This window comes from Balearica regulorum, chromosome 15 (genome assembly GCF_011004875.1).
Source record: "Balearica regulorum gibbericeps isolate bBalReg1 chromosome 15, bBalReg1.pri, whole genome shotgun sequence".
NCBI classification, from domain to species: Eukaryota; Metazoa; Chordata; class Aves; order Gruiformes; family Gruidae; genus Balearica; species Balearica regulorum.
In genome coordinates, this window is record NC_046198.1 from 8,117,181 (window position 1) to 8,132,220 (window position 15,040).

The 15,040-nt window shown below is 38.3% G+C and overlaps 1 protein-coding gene across 8 annotated transcripts in view; it reads right to left on the reverse strand.

Moving 5' to 3' along the window:
* TNRC6A (trinucleotide repeat containing adaptor 6A) overlaps positions 1–15,040 on the reverse strand; it is a 54,716-nt gene that overhangs the window by 31,631 nt on the left and 8,045 nt on the right. For 6 of the 8 annotated variants that reach the window (XM_075767916.1, XM_075767917.1, XM_075767915.1 and 3 more), the window contains 2 exons: positions 9,423–9,513; positions 4,392–4,413 (listed from right to left, as the gene is read on the reverse strand). The exons of 1 other annotated variant lie outside the window; for it this stretch is intronic. In XM_075767916.1, coding sequence (XP_075624031.1) covers positions 4,392–4,413; positions 9,423–9,513 — 113 coding nt within the window. Of the gene's footprint in view, positions 1–45; positions 186–4,391; positions 4,414–9,422; positions 9,514–15,040 lie in introns of those variants that run through there. One more of the 8 variants, XM_075767919.1, reaches the window with a different exon arrangement.

Below are 15,040 nucleotides of genomic sequence, written 5' to 3' on the forward strand. Positions count from 1 at the left end.
ACAGAAACGAATATTAAAAATGACAGATTTTCATAAAGAACAAACCTGCTGAAAACCCACAAAGCAGGGGATGGTGAAGTTACAGTTTACAGAGAGATTCCAAAGAAAGACGCTTCCAACTTGTGTTGCTTTCCCACTCTGCAGATTTCATTAGAAAATGGAGGAGAAGCATGGTGTCATTTTACTGCTCCAGGAGTGCTGGCTGCCAACTCCTCCTGGAGTAGGGGCCCAGTGACTTAAACTCCCCCTCCAATAAAAAAAAAAAAATGGCAGCTGTTTGAATAACTTTAATGCAGATGGAAAACAGTTTCTCACTCGCACAAAATCAGCGTACACAGATCAAAACGTCTACTAAACCACACAAAGAACAGCACCAAGCTGTCATTTAAATGTTTCTTCTTGCTGCTGCTGAAGCTGACCTCTTAAAAACGTATTGTAATGCTCTCTGCCTGCATGTCATGCCCCAAAGAGTTGTCAGTGCTGGAATGCTGAAGGGCAAACAGAGGAAGTCTGGCTTTCAAGCTGACACACGTAAGATGTAGTGCTAGAATTTTCGTTGTGGAAAAATGGCCGCAGCTGTAAGCTCGGCTAGCTGATCTGGAAAATATCTAACTGTTTGCCAATTCATTAACCCCTGAAGATCCGCACAAAGGTAAGCTGTATGCCATTCCTACGGGTAATTTTAACAGCGAGCGTTTCTTATTCTGTTCATGTTCGCTATTTGCTTTCAAGATTTAAAAGCTAACATAACAGTTTTTCCAATCAGGAAAAGCATAGTTAGGCAAGTGAAAAAAAAAAAATAAAAACACAAACCCAACAAAAAACAGAAGAGTTAGTGTATTCGGGCAATTTTGCCTCACAGAAAAGAAACTGAATAAGAAGTTTCCAAGGTGGGAAATATGAGTCAAAGATTTCAATTCCACACCCAGCTATTTTTAAAAGCACTTTCCGTTACAGTGGTTGATTCAAAGTTTATTCTGTTCTGCTATAAAAGTAGTACTTTATGCCTCTGCCTTCTACAAAGCAGGAGAATTCCGAACTGAAGATTGACAGATGTTTTCAGCTCTAGCTCGTACTGTTTCGCAAAGCACAAAAGCATTCAGAACAACTAACCACAACACTGGCATCAACATTGCTGTTCAAATTTTATAAATTACTTCACCAGGGTATTATGTATGCACACTAAAGCATGTGCAAAAAGATATTTCATCTCTTAATGAAATCTCATTCTGTAGAAGTACACCACAATTACTGAAGTGAGCATATACAACAAAACTCAAACATTCTTCTGAAATAGCATTTACGCTAGTGCTTGGCTTATCATTAGCTACTCGTGGCCACAGTGCAGTTTGCAGAGTCCTGTTTTAGCAGAAATCCAGTGTAAATAGATTGATTTGTCTATCTTAATAGTACTGACATAAAACACAGGAAAAAATACATATTTTGACAAGCTATAAGGAATACCACAACAACTGACAATTTACAGTATTCTCAACAAATAAAGGCTTTCAAATGATACTTATTTTTTCCTAAAATACCTGGTACAAGAGCACTTGGAGGGCACTTGTCAACGTACGGATTTGTTACGCTAGCTGCTGCACAAATAGAGAAACCGTCCACTTAGCAACTAAATATTACATTCATCTCTAACTCCTATGAACTTCCTCTTCTCTCTTTTAATAAAACCAGATGTATAAAACTAGACAGGTTAGAATATTTGAAATCCACAGGAATGACATACATGCATTTTTAATGGCAATATTACAGTATTAAAATGCTACTTGTGTCAGAGACATTTATATCAGCATCATCTTCATTACTTCCATTCCCTATCCTGAATAGGAAAAAAAAATTAAAAAATCAGCACTATTAACTTGCTTGGAAGGTAGCCTTATAATTTTACAGCTACTTTTGGTAGCTACTTCAGCTGGTACAACAACGTCTACCTTAGCTCAAATAACATTTTGGAGCCATCCAAACTACGCTTAAAAACAAGAAATAACATCCCTACCCGCCCCCACCACTTAACCAGCTACTTTTCTGAAAGAAGCAACATAATTCTGAATTATTTAGAGATCCTATACACTGGTATTTTATCTTTAGCTCATGCACAGAATAAATTATTTAAGACATTAACGTGATGGAAACTTGGGAACTAATGAAACATTAATTTGCATCCTGAATACAAGTAGGCAAAACTATTGAAACAATGAAAGAGCTATGTGCAACATAAGCAACCAATTTTGTTCCTATAGAAACTGTTGCAAAAAGTTGCGTATCTGAATCCCCTCTGTTCTTCTTCAGGACTGCCAGCTTGTGCGTCTCTGACAACTCTAAATTCCTGCTAAACTTCCCGAAATACTCTTTTTAATAATAATGCAATATTACAAGTTAGAACTTAATACTTCCATCAGTAAACATTAGGCATCCATGGAGAAAATGCGAAAATAAAAGAAAAGAAATAAAAAAGGGAAATATTAACTTTGTCCTTCAAAAGAAAGGCATTTTCTTTCAATTTGAAGATTACCATCAGGTAGCCTACTGAGCAGAATTATTGCCCTCCCATCTTCACGCTAATTTTAGCCATTTGCTTCTGCAGCCTCGTCCCTGATGTGACGCATGGATGCCAGTGCAGCATAAGTACATAGGTCAAACGTTCATTCAAAATGGAATGTTATTATTAACAGCTAAGTATTTTATAATTTTCTTCCTTCACTATCACTTCAACTATAATTTATTAGTTCAGAATAAACTCAAACAATTTCACAATTCTTTAAATCTGGTATATTATCTTAGAAGCCTTATAGCAAGAATATGCAGAAGAAAACAAATGCTCAGTCTGTACTTCAAATGCAATTCCATGCACTGCTTGAAAAAGGGTGCTTTAAAAAACAAGCAAAGACTATTTATTAATTATAATACACTTCCACAGCTCTTTTATTAAGTACCTGGTTCTGCACCTAAAAGCAACTGTTTTCAGTGACCAGAGTCAGGCTGGAAGGGCCAGGACCTATATTGAGTCCAATGAAACCCACAGGATGGCTGCACACATAGAACATAACCTTCCATTCCTACCATCGGCTATAGCAGTGGTGCACTAACGCTCCTGAAGCCACCACGCTCTGGCAGCTCCCTCTGCCTCAGGCGATCAATACTCCGTAACCAAAACATCAGCCTCCGCTAAGAAGCATGCAGGAGAACTCCAAGACACAGAACACAGGCTGTCCTCGGTCCCTCCGCAGAGCATCGTCACACACTGAAAACCTATTGGTCCTACTCAATCTATTTTTACTTTTTTTCCCCCCATTTAAACAGACACAGTAAAGTACACATTGCACTTAAATAAACTAGACATAAATGTGTCTCCTGATACCTGGTAATTGGTACTGCAGCTCTCGGCAGGCGAATCAGTGCATTTTTTTTTTATGCAGAGAACCTGCCTCCTCCATTTCAACCACATGCAAACTAGCACACTTCTTCAAACACACACCTCAGGAATGGACACTTTCATTTGTTTCTTTGCTGCTTCTCAAGCACAGTATGTCCTCTACCAACAACACTTCAAACATTTTTTGATTTTTCCAACAGTAATTGCATCTTTACTAAGCAGGACTTCTGAGCTCCTGTTCCTACCACTGCTGAAGTAAGTATTAAATCCAACGTTCCCAGAAAGCAGGGATTCAGCAAGCACTCCACATGATCACTTACGCAATTATTATCCACTTTCCAACTAATAGCTTGGAAGTCAGAATTAAAAAGAAAGTGAACAGAATCTTTTTTTCCCCCTTTATAGAAGCCAGGTGGAATTGAGATCTGTATAAAACCCACAAACATTCAGAATAACTGCAGCATTCCCAGTCTGCCACTGAACATGGAAATTACAGCTTTCAGATACTGTCATCTTGATAATTTTGTCAGGATGAACTCTGCACATGCAATAGTTCGTTAAAACTAGACATATCAATTACTTGTCTGTCAAGAGTTCCCAACCCCAGTTGCACTTAGAATATCTGGAAATTAAGTTTCGAACAGATCCATTACATGGATCTATACATGCTCATACTTGAAGCGTTAGAATGTTTGCGCACTTTTCAAAAAAAGAAAAATAAAGGCAAACAAGGAAAAGACCTCAAGGTATTATGTATATGCCTGGTGCTGTATATGTAAGTAACTAAGAATGGAAAGTAGAAAGAACTGAAGACACCAATCCCTGGAATAAATCCTTAGCCACTATTCTTCTAGTCTTTTGTGGTCACTGAAAAAGTGCAACCGAAGTTTCAAAGATCCCATCTTTTAGTTTTGAGAAGAGCTTTCTGGTGACCCATTTGATTCAACATATTTAAAAACACAGAAATAATATACAGAATAGAAATAACTCTAAAGTAACTTACCTTTGATTTTTTGTTCAATGGCCTAGAACAAGAAAATAGAAGTGTCAGTGATTTGTGCAGATAAGGGAAAAAACACATGTGCATGTGCCACTTCATAAAGCAACATTAGCTTTTGACTTCCCTCTTTTAAAATATTTTAAAGTTATTTAATTATGTACTTCAGAAGTGTCTCTCTAACCAACCCATGCCTATTATTCCTTATGCCTAGAAAGCTGTTTAAATATTATAGAAGACAAAATTAATTTGAAAGATAACTACATGAAACAGACTGAATTAAACTTGCAAATTAAGATGTTTGAACTGAGTTAAAAACTGTGCCTGGAAGCAAAGAACCGCCACCACTTTCATTATAGAATACAGCACGGGAAGAGGGAGGGACCTAGAAATTTAAAAGGAAGTAAGAAAATAAATGCAAAAGCTTGAAGTCTTTCATTTACAATGGGGTTACAGCATTGGTGGATACGGGAAGAGCAACTGACATCATCTACCTGGACTTGTGCAAAGCATTTGACACTGTCCTGCACGACATCCTTGTCTCTAAAATGGACAGACCTGGATTTGACAGATGGACCACTCGGTGGATAAGGAATTGGCTGGATGGTCACACTCAAAGAGTTACAGTCAATGGCTCGATAGCCAAGTGGAGACCAGTGACAAGCGGCATTCCTCAGGAGTTGGTATTGGGACCAGCGCTGTTTAACATCTTTGTTGGTGACATGGGCAGTGGAATCGAGTGCATCCTCAGCAAGTTTGCTGACAACACCAAGCTGTGTGGTGGGTCAACACACTGGAAAGAAGGGATGCCATCCAGAGGGACCTGGAGAGACTTGAGAGGTGGGCGTGTGCAAACTGCATCAAGTTCAACAAGACCAAGTGCAAGGCCCTGCATGTGGGTCGGGGCAATCCCAAGCACAACTACAGGCTGGGCGGAGAATGGACTGAGAGCTGCCCTGAGGAGGACTTGGGGATGTTGGTTGATGAGAAGGTCAACATGAGTCGGCAAAGCACACTTGCAGCCCAGAAAGCCAACCGTACCCTGGGCTGTGTCAAAAGAAGCGTGACCAGCAGGTCAAGTGAGGTGATTTTCCCCTCTACTCTGCTCTCGTGAGACCCCACCTGGAGTACCACGTCCAGCTCTGGGGGCCCCAGTACAAGACAGACATGGGCCTGTTGGAGTGAGTCCAGAGGAGGGCCATGAAGATGATCAGAGGGATGGAGCACCTCTCCTACAAAGACAGGCTGAGGAAGTTGGGGTTGTTCAGCCTGAAGAAGAGAAGGCTCCGGGGAGACCTTACAGCAGCTTCCACTCCCTAAAGGGGCCTACAAGAAATCCAGAGAGGGACTGTTTAGAAGGGCATGGAGTGACAGGACATGGGGAAATAGCCTTAAGCTGAAGGAGGGGAAATTTAGATTAGATATTAGGAAGAAATTCTTCTCTGTGAGGATGGTGAGGCACTGGAACAGGTTGCCCAGCAAAGCTGTGGATGCCCTGTCCCTGGAAGTGTTCAAGGCCAGGTTGGACAGGGCTTTGGGCAACCTGCTCCAGTGGAGGGTGTCCCTGCCCATGGCAGGGGGATGGAACTAGATGAGCTTTAAGGTCCCTTCCAACCCAAACAATTCTATAATGATTTCAAGATTCAGCTGGTTACACCTGTGATATGGCCAAGATGAGAGGTCTATTTGAATAAAATTTTATCATAGGATAAAGATGGGGAGAGAAACATTTATTGTATGGAAGTGTACCTTAATTGTGCAGTTTTAACTATAAAACATAGTGAAACTGACTTCATAAAGGACCTCTCAAAAGCACAAGTCATAGTTCCTCCTATCTGAAACTAGAATGTTCTTAATTATCACTTTTGAAATGTACTATCAACAAAGCAAAATGAGATTTAATTTGATATGTTCACTTTGGTAGCTGTATACAACCCATTTTAATTATGATCTTGCATATATTCATAGTATGCAATAAATTTGTGGTTCTACTTAAGCTATGATTGTCTACAATTAAAACTGTGAGGAGATAGAAAAAAGAGCATGTGTGAATGCAAGAAAAATGTATTGATTCACTGATTTGATATAAGATTTGGTTAGATTCAGACATTAGCACTGTTACGGCTGACTACTTAAACTTTATTAATGACTACTCAGTGCCATGTCCTCACTTCTCTTAAGGAAATCAAGAGTACATTTACAGAAAAACCTCTTTTTCAACTTAAGTTGACAAAGGCAAGGATACATACAAAAATTTGTTATACTGTCCAATAGTTCAAAATGTAGCCTCTTGCTTCCAAGAAATCTTGAGCATAAGCTTTTCCTTTTTTTTTTATTTATGCTCTTAGAGATTGCTAAAAATAGCTAAAGACTTCAAAATCTCTTCTGAAGAAAATCCACTCTGCTAACAGTAATGCATCAGTCCCTGGAATTAAGAAAGCAAAAATAAAGCCAATGGCTGCTTATACAAGTATATCAAAAACCCCACACCCTCATTTTCAGTTTTGCCTATCTTATCATTATTACCCTGACTCCTCCAATAACACTGCCCCTCCTCCTCATCTTCCAAAAGGCAGTTGCTGTAGTCGGGGCCACTACATAATGCCACAACTTTGCTCTTTGTTCAACAAATCTAGTTAAAAAATTATTTTGAAGACTTGAGAAGTTTTGTATGTACTTCAAACTCCAGAGTACCGTATGCACAGCAGCTGGCTTGGAACCAAGTGTTCAAAACATGTTTTTATACGATCATAAAAATGTAAATGCACTACAACAGTTGATGTCCCACAAAAGCTGCTCAGCATCAGGATGCAAGGACTACTCAACTCAGAGAAGGTATGTTCTGTTAAGTGTCACACCTCGGTGACTGCTGCTGTTCTCCTACTCCTTCTAGTTCCGATTATTAAAAAACTACAGTATATATAAACCCCAAGCATTAGCTTTTCCTTTCATAGTATGATTACATGATGCCTTTTCAGTGCTTGCCATGCCTATACACGTGTTTAGAGCTTACTCTAACCATTTGAGCTTTGAGTTGCAATAGAAACAAACCAGAAGATGACTTAATTCTGGCATAGCTTCACTCAAATTAGCTTGAGTTAAAAAAAAAAAATCAATTCATTAGCTTGGCACTTGAGCCATGAACACCAAAGTGAGACAACTTAGATTTTTCAATTATTTTTTTTCCCGTTTCTGCCTATCCACAGCACCCAAAGAGATCAGCAAAGGGGAACAGTCACAGGACAAGGATACTGACTACTTTTTATACTAATGTGCTATTCTCTAAAAGAAAAAAAAAACCTTGAACATATTTTGGCTAGGCACTTCCAAAATATATCAGTAGTTGATGCACAGTTAAATGCTTTAAAGTTTTTGCTAGAGAGTCCATGGTTAATAATGCAGAACAGTATGTTCTTAAGAGGTCAAACAGAAAAAGTTAGTTTACAAAACAAGAACAACAATTTTGGTCAATCTGAAACTACTCAGGAATGTTAGCAGAACAGAAAAGGGATTCTGCCTTCCTTGTGACCTACATTAACAAGTTTTCATTTTAATCCAGAATCAAGCCATGTCTGTACTAGGACTTTTTTTTTTTTTCCTTTTTTTTAAACAGCAACATTAACTGGCAGTTGTTTGTTACCATGGTTTTTAGAGGCATATTCTCTTTAATCTAGATCAAGTTTAAGCTTCTCCAGGAATGCACGTGAGCACCCTTGTGGCATCCTAATTCTTTGTCCACAGAAGCTGCTTAAATTCCTGATACATGAAGTCTACACACTCAACATTTTGTTACACTCAGAATACAGCACATCAATAAAGACACGGGGCTTCTGAAGAACAGTCTAGCAGGTGCTCCATAGCAGGAGAAAGTGTAAGCAAAACTTCCAGTTTTAGGCAAAGGTCTAGTCTCTTTACTTCCAAAAAAAATATTTATGCTTTTATTTCTTCCAAATTTCACTCTCAAACATGCCTTTCAAACTCAAGAAAATACTAAATGTTGGAGTAAAAAGTCAGAAAGCTGTGAAGAACCACTTATTTAAAAGATTCAAATTCTACAACTAAACCAGCTCCTTTCCTAATACAACTTCTGATTAAAAAAGAATTCCAAGAGGAAGATGAGTTATAAATTTAGAATTGAGGTCCAAAAATTATTATGCAGCTTTTCTGTCAGCTTCTGGAAAGAATCTCTATTCCGAAATATGAGCAAACACCTCTTCTAGGAGTACCCCTCCAGTAGTACCCCTCCATTTAGATTTGTTGCAAGATTAGACATACCTTTTTGTACAGGTGCACAACAAACACCTTTATTTAGTCCAACAAACAGGAGAGCTGACTACTGATTTTTTTACTATATAATAAATATCTTGCATTATTCAATGGAATCAAAGAAAAAACTGTTAAGCAGGTTCACTTTGCTACCTCCAGTTAGCAAACAAACCTGCAATGGATGTGTTTTTAAAAACAGATTTACAAGCTCCTCTCAAGCTCAGGGTCAATATTTAGAATCAATGGCCATGATTAATATCTTGACAGGAAACAGGAATTCTGAAATGTTTACAAGCATTTCTGTCATGCTTCCATCCCAAAACACCTTTGGCTGTCAATATTTTCATTTTTATCCATCTTCCCTAATGCAGATTGTGTTATGACATGTGTGTTTCAATACTGAAGGATAAGATATCTTAAAGTAAGAACACAGCTGGAAGACACTATCTTAAAAAAAAAGGTAATTTTATTCTACTAATAAATGCACTAACACTGAGGAAGTTCTCAAATTTGAAACTGCTTCAACTGAGAATCAGGAAAAAGAACGGTCATCTCATAAGAATATTTAATCTCTAAAGAAACTGTACACAAAGCCAATTAAGATGTTCAATGTGTCAGTTACCACTAAGTAACTGATAGTACATTTAAAGCTTAAAACATTAAATTAATAAGAAAACACATCTGAACAACAACAGCTAAACCAGTATTCACTAATGATGAAACGAAAAGTAACCCATAAGCACGGGATTTTATTTTTCATGTTCAACATACCTTTTTTTGAGCAGCTTCCTTCTTCTTCTTGTCTTCTTTTCTCTTTTTCCTTTCTTCCATCAACTGTTCTTCCTCTTCTTGCACTAAATCCCTGAACCACACAGTTTGTAATTAACTCTCCCAAAATACAATCTGTACACACTTAGATTCATTTTAGAACAATTATTTCACACTGATACAAAAGGAACTGGGGAATTTTACTTCTAATTGGATAATATTTCTGCAGGGACTATGTACTTTCACTGCAAATCACAAGTGACAAAACTTTAAGAGCAGATGCAGTGTCAAGCTACATGGAAGATTTTCTTTTTTCCAAAACTTACAATAAAGGCTTAGACATTAATTTGATTCAAAAGACAGCACAAATTCAGACATTATTTAATCTCTACTGCTATTATGAATTTGTATGACACTGAGCTCTCGTACACCACATTTCCGCACTGTCACATGCCATCAGTTCTGACCCAGCACGGAGTTTGACTACCCACAGCATAAGCCAGGCAACGGGTTCCTTCCCAGCCACACACACCCTTTTGCATCAACACTGGTGCCTTGACGGCCATGCAGCAATTTGCGTCAGCTCACTGATCTTAAACACTACCTCTGCCAAGAGACAACCAATATATACACATTTTCCTGCCTGAGCAGTGAGCTAATTCAACTGGCTGTGTATCTGCACAATATAAAGGACACATGAACTAGCAGGAACATGAACTGAAGAGCATGGTTAGACCAGAGCTTTCAATAGCAGAGAAATTTTAGAGCACTTTAAATGAGTGACAAAACTGTAACTTGACAAAAGTGAAAACAAAATGTATCACATTAAATTCACTTAATACAAAGTTTTACAAGCTAAAACAGAGGGCTCAGCAGCAACACCCCTTTCCAGATTACACTGTTTAAAAACAGACTTCAAAGGCAAGACAAAAGGGAGAACATGGAGAGGATCAAAAGCAAAAAGAACTGAAGACATACAAGCACACTTGCAAGATATCAGGGTCAGTAGGAACCAACATCTGATAGGATATTCAGGATAACAAAAATAAACTTTTCTTTAAGGCCACGCTTGGAGAGATGCAGTGATTCTGCATAAGAATGAGAGCGAACTCCACACAAACACAACTGACAGAAAAGACTGCGGGAACAGGCAGACAAAAAAGCATTTGGGCTAGTGGTGCAAAAAGCTCATGACAACATGGAATGTGCAACTGAAGATCAGTTAGTTTCATACATGAGAATAAAAATTGCTCACAGAAAAAGGATTCTGAAGTTTAAGAAGTAACAATAAAGCTGAATATAAAAATAAGATAGTGGCAGCAGTTTGCTTTTATTAGAACACTGTAAGACAGAGGGAAAGGAAGCCTACTAATAGTCAGTTACTTCAAAGTTCAAGATTTGGAGAATAAAGCATTTTTCTGTACTAGGAAGCCTACTTGCAAGACTCTTCTTTGCCCTTTCAGGGTCAGGAATGTTCCTAAATTCAAAAGCTTGGAAGCTTTTGGCCCACAAGCCCTGACCATATAGTCAGGTGGACGACATTAAAAAAAACAGGTGGAAAATGTTTTCCCAGACCTCTTTCTGAAGCATATGTAGGTTACAACACACAACCCTCTGATGTCCTGAATCTTAACACTAGCTCCACCGCACATCTACTCTCTTACTGGGCAAACCACGTCCTTCAGACAAGTCCTGATTTCTATGATACTTTGAATGGGATGTGGAAACAAATTCCATATGTGTTTAAGTAAAGGAAGAAGACACCAAATTTACACTTTGAATAACCTTCAAAGATCAGTGTAAGTCCTCTCCTTTAACTTAACATTTCATACGTAACTGGTGTTCTAAATCTGTACACGCTTTCTATCTGATCAGCTGCAGATAAAGTAACAATAGGTGCTCAGATTCAAAGCTGCTGTGGAGATCTCTGGTTAGTAAAACTGATTCGAGTCACATAGGTTATTTAATGTTGCAAAAGAAAAAGCCAAGAAACAACTGAAAGGAATTTACACCCCTGTTCGTGACAACCGGTCTTGGCTGGTGTCTACCTTCAAAATTCAGCTTTCAACACAAGAAGCATTGTTTTTATCTGTCATGCTTTTCACATACTAAGGCAGAACAGAAGAAGAGATTTTATTACACAATTACTTTGAATGTATTAAAATCTCCTTCAAAAAAGTTACCTTCATTCAATGACACATGGACGCACATACATTATCAAAAAACAAACTTGTTATACAAAACTTTGGGGGGGGGACACGACACAGACGACGACAGGAGGGAATGAACTAACAATGTCAATAAGTGGTTTACTTCTGCCTAGAAGAACTGGGCTCCTTTTTAACCCCAAACTACCTAACAACTACAAACCTCCAGTTTCAAATAAGATAATTATATATACATCAGAAGCAATGTCAATTGAATGCAGTAAAACAAAAGATACTGCACAAGTATTAAAACTTTTATTACTTATTTAGCTATATAAATAATCGGTTCATTCTACTTTCAACACAGCTCAAGTCCCTTTCAAAATGAATGCAAGCATCAGTTTTGGTTTTGCCTTTTTCTTTTTTTTTTTTTTTAAAATCCACATGTGACTTCCAGTTCCCAGTCCCACTGTGGCAAATTCATATAACTTCCCCACTTTTTAATTAGACAAAACAGTGCTCTTATGGCACCTACCTCTCACTGTAGGCAATACTAAACTGCAATACTAAACGGCAGCTCATCAGGTCTTCTCTTTATAGTAGCCAGCAGCTTATTCTATTTTGCATTCTGCATAATACTGCCATTCTTTTGGAAGAGGCAAGTACCATGTTATTGCTGCCCATTTGAGTGCTACCTTTAAACTTTAAAACTGGTCTTCTGTCCCGTTGTGAGATTCTTCAGCGAGATGTTGAACATGGTTCTCCTCCCATTAGGGACAATGCCGGAAGAACGACACTTATATTTAAATTTCAAAGCTTGCAGCCACTTGGCTATTACTAATATTAGTTTCAAACAATAAGGGATATGGTAGTACTTTCACATGACATTCATTGTGGAAGAAAAAAGCCTGCAACACTTTAAATATTTATAGCGCACAAACTTCCGAGACTATTAATGTTAGCACACAAGACAAAAAAAAAAATCTTACGACTGCATTTGGGTAACTCAAGCATTTTTCTCAAATCTATTTTTATTACTATTAATACTGCCAGACAACAGCTATACTTTATCTAGATGGTAAAAATCCATTTGTACGGAGGGAGGAAAGGTTTATATGCACAAAATTAACAGGTATTTCTTTACTTAGTTACAAGTATCTTCTCTGATTTCTCTCTGTACACAGAAAATCTTTGAAGCATGGTTACATGTATCTGTACAGCAACTAATACAAACATAAATCAGTTTTCATCCCCACTTGCTGAGATCTTTGTTCTCACTGCAGATCTGCTTTCATCCTCTACCTGTTTCTTTTTTTCCAGTTCTCCCTTCTGTTGGAGTAATACGGATTTATTGTCTATCCAGCATCCCTCTTCTCCTCTACCACCTTTAAGGTGACTGTTACAAGTACCAAGTACTCATCCACTCATGCTGCATGCACTAACAGAAGTGGTCTGACACTGCAGGTATTTACCAGAGGCAAAGCCATAGCATGCTTCAACAATGAGCAGCCAAACACCGCCAGTATTCTTTCCATTCTACATATAAAGTAGCGGACTACAGGCAGACCACCACTCTAAAAAGTTTCCACAGACCAAATTCTATCTTTTAAGATTTTCTAATAAGAGAGAGCAAGCATTAGTTACTTCTTTTTTAAAATAATTATTTCTGATGTATTAAGATATGCAAAAAAAAAATCTAAAAATGTTATTTCTGAAACCCCTCTATTTCAGTTACACTGCAAGACAAATCACAAACTATCAAACACAACATGGCTGTTTTGCATTTTATCATAGTTTTATTATCTAGCTGCAAGATTCATTGAGGGCTATCTTACTGCAAAAAGCAATCTTGCATTTGCAATTAGGTATCAAAAATTATTTCATGGACAACTAAGAGGTTAGCCACGTAACTACAGATAACAATTACACTTGGCCAGTTTCATTTAAAGTAATCCCTTGCATACTTCGCAAATTTGAGATAATGATTAACCCACAATGACATCTGTGTACTCTAAAGGTGATGCACAACTCAGTTTTGTCCATCACTGTCTGCATCCTGAGCATTTGTAACCAAACTGAAGTTGGTAACACTGATCCTCAGTTTGAGTTAATTTGGAACAATCCAATTTTTAACCAGTAAACAATACAAGAAGCATGTAAGTATGAAATCAGTCTAGAAAAAATAGCTTCTATAGACCACAGTTAATTTTTTATAGAATACACGATTCATTTACAGTTGACTTCCACACAAAGAAGAGTTAGTGATTCACTATTCAAGACGATAGTACCACTGAGAATAAGAAACACCTAATCCAACTGAAAAGGCCAAGTACCATATTGTCCTCCCATGGCCAGGAAAAGTTGTGCCCATAACCCTCCTCCTCTCACAACCTCATTGCTTCTGTGCATAATGCACAACTACCCTGCACAAGTGCTGCTGGGCTGACACCTCCCAGAAGTGCGTGTTCAACACAGATGTTCTGTGAGCAGCTCTCTGCCCACCTTGTCCCAGGATCACCCCAGGAAAAAGCACCATCACAAGCAGGCTGTGCAACGGGAATTCCTGTCACCTTCCCATGACATCCTCTTTCCCAAAGGCTACTTAGATCCAGGGAGGGAGCAAGCTGCGATCCAGAGTAACTGTTCTGAAGCAGCAGCCTATTCTGGTTGCTATCCTTCCTGGAGTACTTTGTCCCCAGGTCTACCCAGCACTGGGTGTGCACATCAATGTGAGATGAGATGAGCTGCAAGACCTTGGCAAGAGACGACACCTGGGGAACAGGCTGCTGCTGTCAGACACAGTCAACCTGTCTGAAACTTGCCCTGGCTAGGCTGCAAAGATTCAGGAAAGAGTTCGGCTCCCTCTCAATTGCCACCTGAATGACCTGTGCTAGCAAGCTGAGCAATGTCTATGGGCACAGGTTAAACCCCTCTGACTTATCAACACTGCAGGATTGTACATTACCTAGGATTGTCTACTGGAACAAAAGGTTATTTACAGGATTTCTAATAACCTGAGAAGAATTTTAAGAGTTAAGAAAGCCACTAGTACTTTGGTTTGTATAACAAATTTCAGTGTGTCACATGCAAAGACTACACTAACTGAAAAATCATTCAGCTTTTAGAAGAAAGCTACAGCATTTTAAAGAGCAAGCAGAATGCAAAACAGTATTTTCACAGAAAAAAGTAACTCATCAATCCTGCTACAACTAAATCAACAAGATTACACTTTATTTTTAGAATACAGATGCTAACAACTAACATACCAATTTCTCTGGAATATTCTACCACAGCATCATTTTTCTGTTTCCACACAGGAACAACAAAACTCCTGAATGATGATACTGTGATCACTCTATTTTCATGTATTTAAGAAAAAAAGATTTCAGATTAAAGTCAGCTTAGAACACATACCCCGCCCCCAGATTAGTATAAGGACCCTAGGTGACCCTTGGGGGGGGGGGAGGGAAATTA